General features: G+C 34.7%; 1 protein-coding gene across 1 annotated transcript; it reads left to right on the forward strand.

The window, feature by feature from the left end:
* The first annotated feature begins 406 nt into the window (after positions 1-406).
* LOC138691956 (zinc finger protein 726-like) lies at positions 407-15,319 on the forward strand. The gene is made up of 5 exons (XM_069814631.1): positions 407-478; positions 3,030-3,130; positions 5,431-5,568; positions 7,455-7,537; positions 10,069-15,319. The coding sequence occupies exons 2-5, from the start codon at positions 3,035-3,037 to the stop codon at positions 11,195-11,197; spliced, it is 1,446 nt and encodes a 481-aa protein (XP_069670732.1). The 5' UTR covers positions 407-478; positions 3,030-3,034; the 3' UTR covers positions 11,198-15,319.
* Positions 15,320-19,562: the final 4,243 nt, after the last annotated feature.

Here is a 19,562-nt window from a genome sequence, read left to right on the forward strand (position 1 = left end):
AGCCTTCGCTTTATCCCAAAGTGAACTATAATTTGATGTCTCTTGCATATTGCGTGCGTTGTTCTAATGGTGTTAATAATCATGATTTTAGTCATTTTCTGTGCATTTTATAGACAGAAATCTTTTGGAAATGGTCGGTTTTCTTTGCAAATGTGAGGGAAACGTTCAGTTTTGTTCCAAAAAAAACTATTTGACGTTTATAACAGTAAAACATACACGTCACTTACATCACACATTGCTTACAGTTTCAAATATATGATATATATTTTTTTAATTAAATTTTAAAAATGTTCTCATGACTAGCATATTGTGTGTGCCTTTACACTCTAACGGGAATAGATATTCCAGGGCCTCAATGTCATAGCCCTCTCTTTCACTGCCCTTTTGATCCTCGCGTTAGGCCGTTGTCTTGGCAATACATTTCTGATTAATAGCCCAGTAAGCACGTCGTTTGCAAAATTCTTACTTCGTTCAAAAGGTAGGTTGCAATTTTTTACATTTAAGATATACTAAAGAAGCACCTGTACATGTTATAATTAAACGTATGACAATGGGTACTGACTGATTCACTATTTTGGATCTCAATTCATGTGTGGGGGTGTTGAAAGCCCGTAACACACTTGCAGAGTTTTCGCCAGCGAGAAATGTGTTACGAGAAAATTAAAAAATTGATAACGTGGATTCAAATGGACGTCCACACACTGGAAGAGATTCTCGCTCGAGGCAAAAACCTCGCGCGAGTTTCTCCCTGGAATCGGTAGCTCAGCGAATTTTCTTGACATATTTATCAAAGATGTTTGACATTTATACTCTTTATGACGATTGAATGCAGAAAAAGATATCACAGGTGGCGATTAATTCTATTGTTTTTATTTGAAAATGAGGAAAGATGGCTGATAATTGCAGTCAGAAACTTATCGAACTTGTACGATGTCACCCGTAGGCCTATTTATATGATACACGGGATGAAAACTATAAAAACACGAAACTTAAAGAAGAAATCTGGAGATTATCTGAAAATAAATAGGGCTATATTTTATTTTGATGAGATTTAATAGTATTAATTAAACATTTCAAATAATGTATCTATATGTCATAACAGTTTACATAATTTTAATCACAACATAGCAAAGGATCCTTTATCATATCATGAATGGCAAAAAACTGTGGTCCATTGAACCTGAAATAACGCCTAAACGTATCATCATTCAAATCGAAACCAGTGTCCAAAACTCGCCCTTATTTTCGTAAGATACAATGTGATTTTCAGATATTTCTGGCTTTAATTTTAGGCGTACTTTTCCTTTTCATTAACAAAATATGTTCATGTAACTCCATTTCCTCATCATCTGAATACTCAGATTCAACATAGCGTTCGTACGTAATTTGTAAAGTACGACAATATACTTACAGGTTATATATTTAAGTACGACAATATACGTAAATACATAACCTATAATATTTCTCCCAACGAGTCATTACTATAATCAGAAAACTGCTTTCTGCATGAAGGCAGTGCATAGATGATCATAGCGAGGTGTGATCTGTGATAGCGAGAACTCGCCAAGTGTGTGGAGGAAGGCTCTTCGCCTCTTTCTCTCAACACATTTCTCGCTGGAGAAAACTCTGCAAGTGTGTTACGGGCCTAAGTATCGGATTACTGCACACTATTCAAAATGTTTTCTTCAAATAGAAGCAACAATGTCACAAGAACTGAACACTACAATACAAATGGATAAATATCATCATTCCTGATGACAGAGTTGGCCTACATGTGTGATATTTACTGTGATCTATGTTTATACCAATAATTATGGAGTTTGATTACTTTTGGACAATTCCATTTTTACCATATTTTACCATCGTAAGAACGATATAAATATTTTCATTGGTGAAACGAGCGTTGAGCGACTTCCGCCGATTTTGGAATAGATACCGACGCACTTGAACTGCCAACATAGAAAACAAAAAAATCACACTCAATCGCTTTCACCTTCATCTTGATGGGATAATAAAAGCCTAAACTAACCTAACCTAAGAGCGTCGGTGTCTATTCCAAAATCGGCGGAAGTCGTTCAACGCTCGTTTACCCTTTTCATTTGTCGGAAATGATCTACAACCTAATCTAACCTGAAAATACCTTATTATAGTTGTTTTCCGACAATTGAAAATATTTCTATACGGCGAAAATGAATGTTTGAAAAAAAAAAAACGCACACCAAAATTCATAATTACCTGGGAATATAATACGCTATACAACTTACCAATTAGACGTGAGGTGGCGAATATGGGGTCTCCATATCTGCTTTCAAAATATCCACACAATTGGCACAACACATCATTGGAATGCGCGGATTTGGTCAATAAAAACCTAACCTAACCTAAACCTAACCTTCATATATGCAAAATGTGAGACCGGAGCACGTCCCATATTGCCACTGCCGTCCAAATAAAACATTTCCGAAAAGTAAATGGCAAAACTCTGTGTTCACCTTATAAAACTACCCTAAAATCAAGAGCCCTTATTTAAAAACTCCATAATTGCTCTAATAAGATGAAATGCGCATATTAATATACAAATACGCATGCGCTACTGACCCCATGATAGGTTCTATAAATATAGCAGCTATAGTTTTTACTAGGCCTACCTCCTTTTCCCTATAATTGTTTACATCTAGTTGTATTACGTAATACCAGAATATAATTACCGATTCCTTGCCACTGAACGTTGAAACCATTGGTTGCGCGATTGGATACCTGTAACATATGCCATACATACTTAATTATTTTTACTTTCAAGAAAAGTTGGATATTTTTGTAATGTCTATATGAGCATAAATGTTTTCCGTTTCGTAGTGAGACTACAGCTGAAATCTACGAGTTACATTAATAATTTTATAGAACAACTCGTGTGTGAAAATGTATGCGAGGAAGTGCGATTCGAATTTATTCGTTGTAACTTGCAGTAAGTGTTTCTCAACTGTTCATTTACCGTAATCATTTGTCAGTTACATAACCTCTTATTTCAGTTGTGATGGATGTGATCAAGATGGAGGCTGAGGATGATCCTTTTGGCTCACTACCACTTGATGACAAATACAAAGTGGAAGAGAATAAGGCTTCATCAGAGGTAAACAGAAGACTTTCGATGTATGTTCATTAATTGTATTTGTCTCACAATACAGATATGGATTTATGAATACTCGAGTTTGCTAAAGAATCTCTTTCACTATAACTGCTTTATTTATTATATACTCTTTTTGTTTTGTAAATATTTGTAATACAGAAAATATTATCCCATTGATTCACTCTAGTCGGCCTTGGCGGCGCAGTTGGTATAGCCCTGGTCTTCTGTGTCCGAGATAGTGGGTTCGATCCCGGCCCGGGTCAATGGCATTTAAGGGGAGAGGATGGTATTTTTTTTTTTAACTTTTTTCATATTTGGTGTAAAATATTAATTTTTTGTATGTAGAGAGCTCATAGCTGTAACAACTCAACCAAAATTAAAAATTTTGAAAAATAAATTATTTGGGGGCTCAGAATTGAAAAAAATATATACCCAATGCAAGATTTTCCTTTACTAAAACCGATATATATATTTTACACCATTTTTAAAGGTAGATTCATCCAGTTTTTTGCAATGTACTTGCAAAAGCATGTTCTACAAACTGTCTGTAACAGAATTTTGATATTAGTCCCTACGTTTGTACAATAAACAATTAAAATTTAATAAAACTTTCCTGAATTCCTTTCTTGCAAACAAACGGACGTAGTTTTAAAATGAAATCAATTAACAAATTTCTGTTACAGAGAAAAGTTTCCTAATAGTCTAAAGAATGTGTTCTAAATTTCATGCCTGTATCTTTAATAGTTCAGAAATTGTATCCATTTTTGTCATGCAGTTTAGCAAAAAAATGAATTTACCGTAAACCGATAAAAGGGCGGCGAGTGATTTAAAAATCTATAGCGCAGGAAGTTTAAAAATGGCGTCTCAACAACCGATAAGGGCACCCACGAAATAATGTTATGCAATGCATTCCACACATATCAAAGAGTGTTTTAAAGATTTTTTTTAATTCAATTTACCGGAAACAACAATAAAAGTGGGCGAGTTATTTAAAAATCCATAACGCAGGAAGTTTAACAATGGCGCCTCAACATCCGATAAGGGCACAAATACAAACAAAATATAATGCTATGCATATCACAGAGTATTTTAAAGATTTTTTTTTTTAATTTACTCATTTTTCACCAAAAAATACCATCCTCTCCCCTTAAGTGTGCTTCAATTATACAGGCTCATATCAGTAGATTTACTGGCGTGTAAAAGAATTCCTGTGAGACAAAATTCCAGCACTGGTGACGCTGATATAACCTCGGCAGATGCGAGCGTCGTTAAATAAACCATAATTTAAATTTTAAATTTTTTTATCTACTCAACCAGTAAGGATTTTGTAATGGTGACTGTTAAAGGGAGAATAAGTTTAGAGTGTTAAATTTTAGTTACATCACAAAATTGTCATGTAGTCTATTTTATAAAAGTGAAGGTGATAGCTCGTTGTATGTTGAACAGCCGTGAGGTTGGATGTTGTCTGTGTTAGGTTGTTTTAATTCCTTTCATTAATCCACTTTGGTATTTTCCTGAGTAATAAAATATATTGAAAAAGATATTTTCACGTATGGTGTAGAATAAAATCAGCTTCTATTACACATATTGTAGTATGTATAGGCTATTATTTCCAGAAATAACACCTGTTCTATAATCGGGCATTTGCTGTGTGCCATACTTCCTCTTCTGAGTCAAATTTTCTTCTCTATTTTGTCGCCTGAGTTCAGGGAGTTAGCGAGTGATCTTCACACAGAACCAGATTGACGCGTAGTATCCATGTAGTCAGCTTTGAAATAGTTAAATGTAATAATATATATATTATTTTAATGTACCGAAGTACATATGATATTTCCATGCAGATATTCTGCGTCATCATACGATGAAAGAGTAATGGAACGGATGATGACGCAGAATATCTGCATGGAAATATCATATGTACTTCGGTACATTAAAAAAATATATATGATATGCGTAAATCACTTTGTGATTTAAGACGGCGCTTATTCCGTCGGATCCCGGCCAACTAGTCACTCATATCGAGTGCACCTCAGCACATGTGTGGACTTCGGTCCTGCGTTCATAGACATCTATGACGTAGTGCAGAGGGCGGCCACTAGAGGGAACCCAAGAGTTGGAGCTTAATCTGAGACGATTCTAACCGGCGTCGGAGTTGTATCCGGTGTGGCTTAGTGGATAAAGCATCAGCACGTAGAGCTGAAAACCCGGGTTCAAGTCCCGGCGCCGGAGAGAATTTTTCTCCGTTCCATTACTCTTTCATCGTAAATGAAATAAGTTATTGTTGATATCTTTTTGTTCTGTAGGAATGGAATTTATCGCATCTGGAAGCGATGACCATGAAGACAGAATGCGTGGACCACAGCTATGATATCAAATCAGAGATAAAGGTTGAAGACACTCCAGTTCCTATCAGCTTTCCTATGGTGAAAACTGAAGTAGATGTAAGTGGTTCTCTGTCAATATACAGATATACCGGCAGTGCATTTTACATAATATAACAGAACCGTTAAAAATCTGGAATAATGCTAACGGTTTTCTCTTTTTCCAATATTTCCTAAACTTAGAAAGCTCTCACGTTTAGGCTTGATGTCATGTGATAATAATTCGCAAAACTATATACAGAGTGATTTATATAGAACTGACACATTTCTTTCATTAATTGTTTCAAAACGAATTGTGCTAACGACAACTTATTATACCTAAAATGTAGAGGAATTTTGGGAGATTATTTACCTCTATAGCAAATGTTGTCCGGCGTTGTCAAATCCGGAGATCTCGGTGGCCACAGGATGTCATATTAACTTACAAACATTTATTTATCTATTTATTTTTGTTCTTATTGGTCTAGCAATGACTGTGATAGCCATTCAGTTAATATTATATAGCTTAGGGATGGTTCTGTATTTCCTAGTAAATTTAATAACACGTTCAGATCTCAGAAAGTATGTGTCGTAGGACCCATGTTTATTAGACATTATTTTCTTGTTTTGACGCATGCTATCACTTCCTAAAATATTGGATACTTTTTTTAACACCCTGTATTTCTGGTAGGAAATAGAGAATTATCTCGAATACAGGAAGAAAGTTGTGCTTAGAAACAGATTTCAAGTTAAGTTTACGAAATTTGATAATTTGCTGTTACTTACTTATGGTAGACAGTAAACGATCGGTTCGAACGTCCACATCTGTGCCGTGACAGTTAGTGCATCTAACCGCGGAACCAGGTGGCCCGGGTTCGATTCCCGATCGGGGCAAGTTACCTGGTTGAGGTTTTTACCTGAGCCCAATATGAGCAAAAGCTGGGTTAATTTCGGTGTTGGATCCCGGACTCATTTCGCCGGCATTATCACCTTCATCTCATTCAGACGCTAAATAACCTAAGCTGTTGATAAAGAGTCGTAAAATAACCTACTAAATTAAAATAAAAATCGGTTCAAACAGATGTAAAGACTTTTACAAAACTCACAAAACATTTGGAGTCCTTCTAACTTTTTAAGAACTAAGTTTATAGTAAAATAATAATGAAAAATAATAATATAATTTAAACTGCTAATAATAATAATAATAATAATAATAATAATAATAATAATAATAATAATAATAATGTCACAACTTGTTTGAGAGTGCATGTTTCATATTTAGATTATTTATGTTCTGGACTCAGTTATAAACTCGACATTTACACAGCTTTGTACTCATTTCTATCGCCATAACCTTCATTGTCCGTCACGAAACCGGTTTCTTCATTTCTTTTATAAACTTGCATCATGATGACAAATTCCAGCTTCTATACCTCAATTCATTCTGGGTTATGAATCTTCTGAATCCACAGCAACAATCTTTATTAAAACTTAATTTGCAATGTGATGGAAAAACCTTTATTTTCTTCCATATGGTGTTAGAAGAAGACTATTGTTAAAGTCTCTGCATTTTGAGGTAATAAAACTTTGAAAAGCGAAATATATTAATGTTTCAATGTACGAATATGACATGTTTGGTGTTTATTTACTTCAGATATTCTAGCAAATTCCGGTTACGTTATTTGAAGGCATTTATATGTGACCTGTACATATTTTCGAAGTTGAAACTTGATTCGTAGGTGTCACAATATAAGCAAATTGCCTGAATGTAAGGAAGGATGTATGATAGCCATAACTGAATGCAGTTCGAAGGAACCAATTGGATTTTATGTAATAGCCATTACAACCTTATCGAAAAGTTAGATTGGATTCACTAGGTTTGAATAGTGAGGTGTGTGACATAGGAAACCAATGACAGATGTGGTCAGTAAGTAAAAGCTCGCTTCATTATTTACTCACTCTTTCAGGAAGATTTGTTGGATGTGGACAGAGTTGAACAGGCACAGATAGCGGGATCAACTTCGGAAGGGAATGAAGAGTTGACTCACAGGTAAGCACATTGTGTTGCTTTTGATTTTTCATTGCTTTCAGAATTTCGTGTAATGAAGGTACAAGGAAATATATTTTATAATGTGTGGTACTGTTTTTATCTATTTTGTGTGGTTATTCTTATTAACGCCTCAATATACTGTATCTTGATATTGAAATCACAAACAATGCACTAATATTAGGTTCCCAATAATAGTTCCGAATAACTGTACCGTATATATCTACACAGGTGCACAATAATATTTTGAACATGTCTCTAAAACCGATATGAAATGACTGAATTCGTAGATCAGTTCTGTTCGAAACTGGAAATTTAATTTAAATTTTTAATTATTTGTGAATTGGTCACGAAATCGAAATGGTTTCCAATGACTATTACACTCTTACTACGTCATACTACTTTTGACCAATAAAACGGTACGAAAGGACGTATTTCAACCAATCATGGCTGCTTATCGCACAATTTTATCGCGTCCCTAGCATTTGTTTCATTTTATTGCGTCCCTAGCATTTGTTTCTTTGTTTGCCAACATTTGAAACTGCGCTGGTCTGGACGTCAAAAAAAAATATATATATATATATATATATATATATATATATATATAAACTTACAAACCACTCCAGTCGATGCACAGCAGTTTCAAATATGACTCGCATTGGCATTCAAGAACAAGAATTAATAAAAATCACTGATCATACCTATGCATCTTCTGAAATCCGATTTACAAATAAATGAAGAGCACCATTCGGAAATCCTGAATAAGTTGAATACCCCATGTAGGCCTAAATCAACAAGTTCCACTTCTATTACGTACACGTCCAATATAACATCAATTGAACCACCAACCACATTCAAATTTGAAAATTGTACATTCAATAATTATTCCTTTTAAAATTATTCATGTTTATTTTTTATGTCATCGTCGTTAATTGAAACTTTTCTAACACTTGTGTATATTAGTTAGGTTATGTTATAGCTTCTGCTATATGATATTATGGATAGTCACGTATCAGAGATTGTTTAATATTAAGATTTATTGAAAATCATCTGTCAAGTGACGTTGATTACTGGGATTCGGATAATTGAAGTGGAATGTTGCATTTTAATAAAAATGAAACAATCAACAAAGCCTTCTTGACTAGTAACATTGCCATCGTGTATAATAGATCGAGAACTTCTCGACGAGAAGGCATTGCTCACTACTGCCATCTAGCATGCATCTAGCGTAATATTTGTAATGTTGAGATGGTACAATAATACATTTGAAGACAGTTGTATTTTCGTAAGTCAATTAATATTTTATTGTATTGGAGTACTTCGTTACTTCTAATCTTTATATACTTTCCTCTAATCGTGTAATAGTCAGTTAAATCCCACTCGAGTTTTGATTTTCTCTAGATAAATCAAAACGTCTAGTGAGATTACTGTTGATAAATAAAACTTGAACTATTCTTTCTCTTCCATCCAGATCAATTTCACAATGGGGTATGATTTATAAAAAAAATTTGTAAATAAAACCCAAGAATAATTTCGACTGTCCTAAAATTCGTAATACCGCCATGTAGAATATTAACAATCAGATTAAATAAGAAAATACACAGCTTTTGTATTTTTGTAAATAAAAAATATATATTCTGCTGTCCCAGTAAGGTTACAATGCAGTTATGTTTGAACAGAATTTTATTTAATTTCAAGAATTTGTAATGAAACTAAAATATGAAAAACGTTTGTATATATACCTAAACCTAAATATTTTCTATTATGGATTTATTAATTAGTCCTACAGAATAATATCAGTAATATTTAGCAATTAATATTTGAGGAGAAAAATTTGCTCTGGCGCCGGGAACCGAACCCGTGTCCTTGATTCTGCCTACCAAGCGCTCTGACCACTGAGCTACGCCGAATTCAATCCACAGCACCTGATCGAACCCTCCTCCTTCAATGTTTCCCTTTGTGGCCTGACTCTAAGTTAAGCATATATGTTGACGTATATGTCCAATGTCAACTGCCATTTTACTAGGAGCGCACTCAGTTGAGTGACTTATTTGGCCGAGATTCCGCAGTTACATGCACTGCTAGCTGTGAGAATATTATGGATTTATTAATTTGGACTACAGAATAATATCTGGAATATTGACAATTAATGTTAATGTTAATGTTAAGTTTTATTCAACGACGCTCGCAACTGCAGAGGTTATATCAGCGTTGCCGGATTTATATATTTCTTAAGTTTCGAACAATTCTTTAATTGTGACGACAGAAATCTCACTTCTGCTTCCAATAATGCCAAAGATGTTCTTATCTGTGAAACAGGTGTTGTAATAATGTAGTTCCAAATTGAAACTGGTATTTTGTATTAGCGAGTACTTTGTACTTCATGAGATACACAGTTATTTTGGGACGTAATATTGAAAAAAGTGCTATTACTTTTTGGAACAGTTACAACCAAAGATCCATTGGAAAATAATTATGATCTTTTTTATTTCCTATATCTTGCGCTGACATATATATTTTTATATTCATTTCAGCATTGTTCATGATGTTGGGAATAGCGTGACAAAATGTGCCGGCATTGATCTCGAAGAAGACAATTTGATACAGTGTGGTAGCAACACACCAAACTGTGCAAACCTTAGCGATGTAAGCAGTAATTCCGTGGAGTGTAATATATGCAACGAGGTTTTCGCAACACCGGAATCTCTAAAACTTCATTTTGAAACAGAGACAATAAAATTTCCATTCAAGTGCGGGTTGTGTGGAAAGTGTTTCTCTCGATTGTCAGAATTAAAGAAACATCAGCGCATTCACAGAGTGGAAAGACATTTGAGATGCGATCTATGTGGAAAGGGTTTCTCACAGTTACAACATTTAACGCGACATTTACGCATTCATACAGTTGAAAAGCCATTCAAATGCGAGCAGTGTGGAAAATGTTTCTCAGTGTCCGGACATTTAAACAGACATTTACGTATACACACTGGAGAAAAGCCATTCAAATGCGAGGTGTGTGAAAAGTGTTTCATAACATCCGAGAATTTAAGTAGACATTTACGAATACACACTAGGGTAAGGCCATTCAAATGCGAGGTGTGTGGAAAGGGTTTCCCAGATTCCGGACATTTAAGTACACATGCACTTGTACACACAGTGCAAAGGCCATTCAAATGCGTGATTTGTGGAAAGTGTTTCATAACATCCGAGAGTTTAAGTAGGCATGGACGAATACACACTGGGGTTAGGCCATTCAAATGTGAGGTGTGTGGAAAGGGATTCCCAGATTCCGGACAGTTAAACAGACATGTACTTATACACACAGGAGAGAGGCCTTTCAAATGCGAGGTATGTGGAAAGTGTTTCAATACATCCGAGAATTTAAGTAGGCATGCACGAATACACATTGGGGTAAGGCCATTCAAATGCGAGGTGTGTGGAAATGGTTTCTCAAAATCCGGACATTTAAACACACATTTGCTTTTACACACAGGCGAAAGGCCATTCAAATGCGAGGTGTGTGGAAAGTGTTTCTTAACGTCCGGGAATTTGAGTAGGCATGTACGAACACACATTGCGTTAAGGCCTTTCAGATGTGAGGTGTGTGGAAAGAGCTTCCTAGAATCGTCAAGTTTAGAAAAACATGCTCGCGTACACACTGTCTAGGGCATTCAAATGTGAAGTGTTAGATTGTGCTTCTCAGCATTGTCTAATCACATCCTTGCATGTACACCGGCGAAATGCTATTCAAATGTGAAGTTTGTGGAAAGTTTCTTAGACGCCGGTAATTTAAAGAGACCTGCATGAATACATAACAGGCGGAAGGGCATTGAAATGCTAGGTGTGGGTTAGGGGTGTGTTTGTCGGATTCGATAGGATCAAGCATATGTGCACGCAAACGATCATTCATCAGTTGAGCTATATGTGTAATACAAAACAAGTAAGTTAATTAACTTTATGCTCGACCATGCCGAAATGTAGTAATTATACACCTGGTAGCAGTCCTTTAATGCATGTCATTAAAGTACACCTACTCATTAAAGTACAGGTGTTCAGCCAATGACAAGTCAGCTTGGTACCGTTATAAAACCTCAGCCAATGACAAGTCAGCTTTGTACCGTTATAAAACCGTAAGTATCGATTATTCTCGGATATGCAATCGAAAGAGAATTAGCGAAAAGTCACGGAGGCTGGAAATTCAATACTGCCGCAGAAGGTTATGTTCTGTTACTACAATAATTAGAGTTAATTGTAAATAATATTCAAGTAAATTCAATTTGTCATCTCGTTTTCCAATCCTAAATCAATTTTCAGGTTATATCAGAGCAATGTTCATCTTATTCTGTGCCAAGGTCAATGAAATTCGGCCTCAGAAAAAATCAATACTTTCGCGTCTGCGCACATGTCACAATTCAGGTCAGTTCGCACATAACCATAACATGACCTAATTTTGAATAATTTCAAGTTAGAAATATGGTCGAGCATAAAAACTCGTATGAAACTTCCTATAATGGTAATTAAGACGCTCGTATGAAAATTATGAAACTCGCTTGCGCTCGTTTCATAAACAATCATACGTGCGTCTTAATTACTACCATTATGGGCTCGTTGCATAATGTACTATTAAGGCATATACAATTCAGTCAGTAGTGATATACAGAAATTGATAATACAACTCATGCAAACTACATGAAATTACAAACGCAAAAAAATTATGAATAGAGCTATACAGATTACTATTCAATTTAAATCATATACAATTCATCGGCTAAAACTATACAAACATGTACAATACAAAGTAAGCAGATTAATTCAATTTACAAGCATACTTTTATTAAGCTATACAAATTTGTGGAATTAATATTAAGTAGATTAATTCAATTTTTAATCATAAACAATTCATCAGTTCAGCTATACAGACTACTACACAATTTACAGCATATGCAATTCATCAGCCAAACTATACAATCAAATTAGTTCAATTTACAAACTTATTTTCGTTAAGTTATAGAAAATTATACAATTCATATGAAGTAGATTAATTCAATTTATAAACTTAAGCAATTCATCCATATGTAGATGAAATTATTGGGGACCATCAGTTGGTTTTAGACGTAATAGATCGACTATTGATCAGATTTTTTGTATTCGACAGATATTGGAGAAAAAATGGGAGTATAAGGGTACAGTGCGTCAGTTATTCATAGATTTCAAAAAAGCGTATGACTCGGTTAAGAGAGAAGTTTTATATAATATTCTTATTGAATTTGGTATTCCCAAGAAACTAGTTCGATTAATTAAAATGTGTCTTAGTTAAACTTCCAGCAGAGTCCGTATAGGCCATTTTCTATCTGATGCTTTTCCAATTCACTGCGGGCTAAAGCAGGGAGATGCACTATCACCTTTACTTTTTAACTTCGCTCTAGAATATGCCATTAGGAGAGTTCAGGATAACAGGCAGGGTTTGGAATTGAACGGGTTACATCAGCTTCTTGTCTATGTGGATGACGTGAATATGTTAGGAGAAAATCCACAAACAATTAGGGAAAACGCGGAAATTCTTGATGAAGCAAGTAGAGCGATAGGGTTGGAAGTAAATCCCGAAAAGACTAAGTATATGATTATGTCTCGTGACCAGAATATTGTACGAAATGGAACTATTAAAATTGTAGATTTTTCCTTCGAAGAGGTGGTAAAATTCAAATATCTTGGAGCGACAGTAACAAATCTAAATGACACTCGGGAGGAAATTTAAACACAGAATAAATATGGGAAATGCGTGTTATTATTCGGTTGAGAAGCTCTTATCATTCAGTCTGCTGTCCAAAAATCTGAAAGTTAGAATTTATAAAACAGTTATATTACTGGTTCATCTATATGGTTGTGAAACTTGGACTCTCACTCTGAGAGAAAAACATAGGCTAAGGGTGTTTGAGAATAAGGTGCTTAGGAAAATATTTGAGGCTAAGCGGGATGAACTTACAGGAGAATGGAGGAAGTTACATAACACAGAACTGCACGCATTGTATTCTTCACCTGACGTAATTAGGAACTTAAAATCCAGACGTTTGAGATGGGCAGGGCATGTAGCACGTATGGGCGAATCCAGAAATTCATATGGACGGGCTTATGTGAGGGCAGCAATGAATCTACGGGTTCCTTAAAAGCCAGTAAGTAAGTAAGTAAGCAAATCATCAGTTGACCTACACAGTATACTATTCAACTTACAGCACATACAATTCTTCAGTTATGCTAAAACAAAAATATACATTGCATAGTAAACAGATTAAGTTATTATAAAAGCATAAACATATGTGCACGCATGCACTGAGGCGAAAGGCCATAGAAATGCGATTGTTTTGAAAGACTTTCTCACAGAGTACATTTGTTTAGGGCATAGTGCTTACATGTGTGTTGAATGTGGATCAATATAGAATACATAAGAGATAAATTTAAATTAATACTTGTTCACAAATTCAATTGTTTGAAATAGAAATAGAAATAGTCGTTTGCCCTTAAACAATTTTTCTTCGTTCAGTTCAATTGGCAAAAGGTTTAATTTAAATAATAATGAGCATAAAAATATTTATGCTCGACCATGCCGAAATGTAGTAATTATACACCTGGTAGCAGCCCTTTAATGGACCTAATTAATGTTCAGGTGTTCCACCAATCAGAAAATACCATTGTAGCAATATGAAAGCGCAAGTATCGATTATTCTCGGATATGCAGTCGAAAGACAACTAGCGCGAGACATTTGTTTCTCGGAAAAAAATCAATACTTTCGCGCCTGCTCACATCTCACAATTTACGAGATATTGCACAAGGTCACTTCCGCTCCTCAGATAAGAATAACATGAATACTTCTGAATAATTTCAAGTTAGAAATATGGTCGAGGATAAAAAGTCGTATGAAACTTGCGTATAATGGTAATTAAGACGTTCGTATGAAAATTATGAAACTCGCTTGCGCTCGTTTCATAAACATACTCGCGTCTTAATTACTACCATTAGAGGCTCGTTGCATAATGCACTATTATTTAATTTTTTGTTCTTTTAAAGCATGGATCAAGGTGACCCACCTATATGTTGTATGTTTAACTTCCTTTCAGGAGTCATATTTATTTGAAAAAAATTGACAAATAATAATGGACAATAATGACTGGGCGGGCTCAAACCAAAATGGCTTCTTAAGCACCTGAAATACTTATAGAAAAGCAAGACAGATAATCTTATGAATTATTAATATGTAAATGGTATCCTACAACTTGCACGTTACACGTGAAACACGCCAAAACATTTCCAGTTTGCTACTTATTCATTTTATTGCTTAATTCATGGGAATGACTTCAGAGTACCTCGAAAGTATTTCGTTTTGTATTACTGCATTGTTTATTTTTAGGTATGTATTGATTTATTTACTCTTGTATCGTCAATAAAAGCATGTATCCTTTTAACTAATACAAGTGGCAAAGTCTTTGTATAAAAGTACTTATGCATTATCCCGAAACTCAAATAGAATATCATTTCGGATTCCATAATTAATTACATACATCAGTCCTTTGAATGTGGATCATATGGACTTATCTTTCTAGAAATTATTATCGAAAGGTACACTGACAACGAAACCAAAGCACTAGCTTGTCAAATTGTCAATACTGATTTCCAGCATCTTGCTCTATTTTGTCTCTGTTCAGCATTGCCAAATGTGCAAATGCTTCAGCTTGTAGCTGACTGGACACGTACTGTTTACTGGACGAGCGCCATTAAATAAATAAATAATACATTACAACATATTATATCTAGTATTATTTATTAACATCAATTACTTCCACAAGGAAAGACTAATTTGACACAGAACAATGGCATGTGATTGTTATGCCATTGAGTTTAATGTGATTGTTAATTAATGTGATTGTTAATTGCTGCTTCATGGTTGGAGTTATATAAGACATTAGACTAATGGCCGGTTTTTCCAAGTATTGTTAGAAAATTTAACGATTGTTAAACTCTAAACAGTTTGTTAATTAATATAATTGTATGTTTTCAACACCAGTTTGGTTTAACAGATTGTTAACAGTTTGTTAATTTTAAATGTAGGATTTCGGGTAGTTAGCTCGTTTAACAGTTAGTTAAATATGGCCGATGTCCTCACAGCTGTTCGAACAGAAGTTGCGAAATTAATATTTTGTGTCTATCTGTAGGGAATGTTTAGCATATGACTGGTACTATAACATTTAAAAAATACTTTGGACTGTTTAAATACATCAGTGTTATTTTATTTCTTTCGTATTTCGTATCCGTAATAGCAATGAGGGAATATAACCTTACTTTGTAATTATTATTCAGCACGTCACATACAACTTTCATTTGTAAGCTGTTTGTTTAGTCCACACCTGTGGTGTAACGGTTAGCGCGTCTGGCCGCGAAACCAGGTGGCCCGGGTTCGATTCCCGGTCGGGGCAAGTTACCTGGTTTTCCCTTTACCCAATATGAGCAAATGCTGGGTAACTTTCGGTGTTGGACCCCGGACTCATTTCACTGGCATTATCATCTTCATCTCATTCAGACGCTAAATAACCTAAGATGTTGATAAAGCGTCGTAAAATAACCTACAACCTGTTTGTTTATGGAGCGTGGCCTACTACAACAGCTTGTCATTTTATGCAAGTTTCATGACTCACTCTATAATATAGAATTTAAAGATTAATTTTAGCCTATCAAAAATTGTCTTACTTCTGTAGAATCATTACCAACTGCTGTTGAGTAGTTAAAATAGTGCTAACAGACGTTATAGTTAAGTGTTGGTTATCTTAAACAAAATTGTGTTGAACAAATGGACAATACATTAACAGAGGGTTAAAAATAAAGAGACTGTTAATTTAACATTCGTTAAGTAAAATTAAACATTACTTGGACAAACTGGCCATAAATATTTTGAATATTCATAATGGTTGAAGAATTAGTTGATCATGTAGAAGATTGAGAGAAGGGACTGGGTATGAGACATTTTTAAATTGCTGAAAAAAAAAAAAAAAAGACAGTCCCTGTTTACACTTGCTCATTGTCGTTTGATTTATAGCGCGGGCACATGCGCAGTACAGATTTCTTTCCTTCCTTTTCGACATCTGCTGAGTAGCAGCTGTTTCTATTTGTGTGCGGCATTTCCGTAGGTGGGCCAGCCGAATTCACGCGACAGGACCCGAACATGGTTCGGAAAAGCAGCAGCAGACAACTTTTAATCAGCTGTTTCTCTGTTCAAGCTTTACGAGGAATGTCCATGCATATATGACATCTGAAGTAAGGACTATTCGGAGGGAAAATGCACTGAAGTTTATTTGTAAAAATTACAAAAATAAAAGAACATCAGGGGTCAATATGCAAGAAGAAAAATTAAATTGACGATTCATTTTAAGGAGAGAGGATGGTATTTTTTTTAACTTTTTTCCTATTTGGTGTAAAATATTAATTTTTTTTATGTAGAGAGCTCATACCTGTGGCAATTCAACCTAATAAAATATTTTGAAAAAAAAAATTATTTGGAGGGGGCCCAAATTTGAAAAAACTATACCCAATGCAGGTTAGTTATTAAATTTAAATTGTTTATATTACTAACATAGGGACTAATATCAAAATTCTGTTACAGACAGTTTGTAGAACATCCTTTTGCAAATACCAGGCCATGAGAATAATTACCGGCCTTTGAAATCATGACTGGTGACCCACTTCTGCATTCCGCGATAAGCAAGCTGGCTCTTGTACAATATTAAAAAGTAGTTAGATTTCCCTCAGGGAACGCTTAGAGAAACTATGTGAGAAAAATTAGAAATCTGAAAACAGCGAAAATATTCAGTACATATAGAAGAAATTATACACAATTACTTCCTAGACATAGAAACAGAAGAGTTACCCAAGACACCCGAGTAACCTACTTGAAGAGATAGATGTAACTGCAATTTGCATCTCGCAGAAGAGGTGAAAAAACCGAAGTTCACACTTAAATACTAAAATCTATTGCTTTACATACGGGCATTCCATATGAAATCGATCAGTTAAAAACCTCGCGTTTTTTTATACTCTAATTTTTCCCTATTTGTACAAGGTGCTGAGGAGAGTGCATTTGCAAAAATATACTATCGAAATGCGCTAATAGACGAAACATCACGTGTTTATGTCTCAGGTTTACCCATTCCTGGTTAAAAAATGGGGCGCATGGCCTCCAGTGCTGGTGCACATTTCATTGTTTATAATTGAGGCCATGTCCGGAAGATGGGCCTATAGTCCTATAAGCCCTTTTTCGGGAAATTGTTTAAACGTAACCGCTATATTAGGTAGATTATTCCACCAAAATTTTATTTCATTATCTCAACGCTAGAGGTCGGGAGAGCATTTTCTTTGCGAGTGTAAAGTTCAGATTCATTGCTAATACATCAAGTGTACAGTAGGTTCAGGCTGGTGTTGTTAGTGCAATAGCCGTTCTTTCCCTACCATACTAATGGGCAAAAAAAAAAGACTATCTTACGATAATTCTAATAACAAGAGAAAGAAAAGAAGAGAAAACGGCAGAGCGGTAGGATCTATTTCAAGCAACGGAATTGACATAAAAAACAACATTTTCAGCAGTATCATCGTGTTGTCAAGAGCAGTGCTATGTGAAAGTCCCTATCAGTAAGCAAGAAGAGCTTTTTGGAACGTTCCGTAGTGATCAAGGTAAGGAATACAGGATTCATTTTTAAGCCAATATATGTTGAAGAAGTCAAATACACACACTCGGAAGGCAACATTAAATCCAAAGAAGCTCAGGGAAAATATTTGGGAATATTTTCTCCAAACAGATGGCACTAAATTTAAAGTTTGTCGTGCTTTGATATTAAAGCTATATCAGGTATCAGTTAAAAGACTCAGAGTTATTCAAGATAAAACACTGGCCACTGATTCATCTGTGGAGGGAAGAGGCAAACATTCACAAAATACAATTCCTAAGCACAATTCCCAGCCAAGAAAGCCATTACTGCTGACACAAATCTTCTTTGAGGTATTTCGAAGATCCGAATCTAAGTGTCAGAATACTGTACGATCTTTTCTCGAAGAAATTCTTAGAGGATACAGGTGAAAAGCTCCAAATGAGTTACGTAACTTCAAATATTTCAAACAACACTGTAACTATAGCTTCAAACAGCCTAAAACTGATGTTAGACTGATTTCTGGAAAAAGGGCACATAATGGCTTATATCAAATAATATTTTAAAATGAAATATATTGATAAAATGCTTTGTATTGTGAAAATGGGTTCATAATGATATTCTACATATATTTAATTCATTCTTGTATGCAAGAATAAAGTGTTCATTGAAATAAATTAAAACAAAATCTTATAAACTAGGATTAGTCGAATCACCATATTGTCTTATGTGCCCTTCTTCCGGAAATGGCCTCAATTTTAAGAGTTGACGTCGGTGTATATAAAGTAAATTGTATTAGTGATATAATAATTTGTGGCATTGAAAAGTGGTCGTAGAGCGTGGGTAAAGCGCTGAATAGAACTATTACGAAAAGCTAGTCGTCGTCCGCCATTTTGCTGGTTGTATTAACACATGATACGATCATGTAATATCATAACTAACCCGGACGTAAATAAATCTCTTAAATTGTCGTAATAACTTTTTACAGTGTTTAAGTATACCCATTGATGGTCAATACCAATTGCATCAACCATTTTAAAATCTTCATTGAACATCATCAATCACCATTTCTATTCATCTTTATAAATTCAATGTAGGCCTATATTTATATTCAATAAATTTTTATCGTTTTGATAGCTACCACATCTTGTCGCAGAATGTAATTTTTTTTAAATTTATATATGTATTTATATAACATTAATTTACATATTCTTTTTTGTTCATTTGAATTGATTAGGATGCCGATATTTTAAATGCAAGATTTGGACGGCAATCATTTCGATTCTCTCTCTACACACAAATTCCACAATTTGGGACATCTGGGGCCTGTTTCTCAAAAATACTAGTC

This window comes from Periplaneta americana, chromosome 16, assembly GCF_040183065.1.
Source record: "Periplaneta americana isolate PAMFEO1 chromosome 16, P.americana_PAMFEO1_priV1, whole genome shotgun sequence".
NCBI classification, from domain to species: Eukaryota; Metazoa; Arthropoda; class Insecta; order Blattodea; family Blattidae; genus Periplaneta; species Periplaneta americana.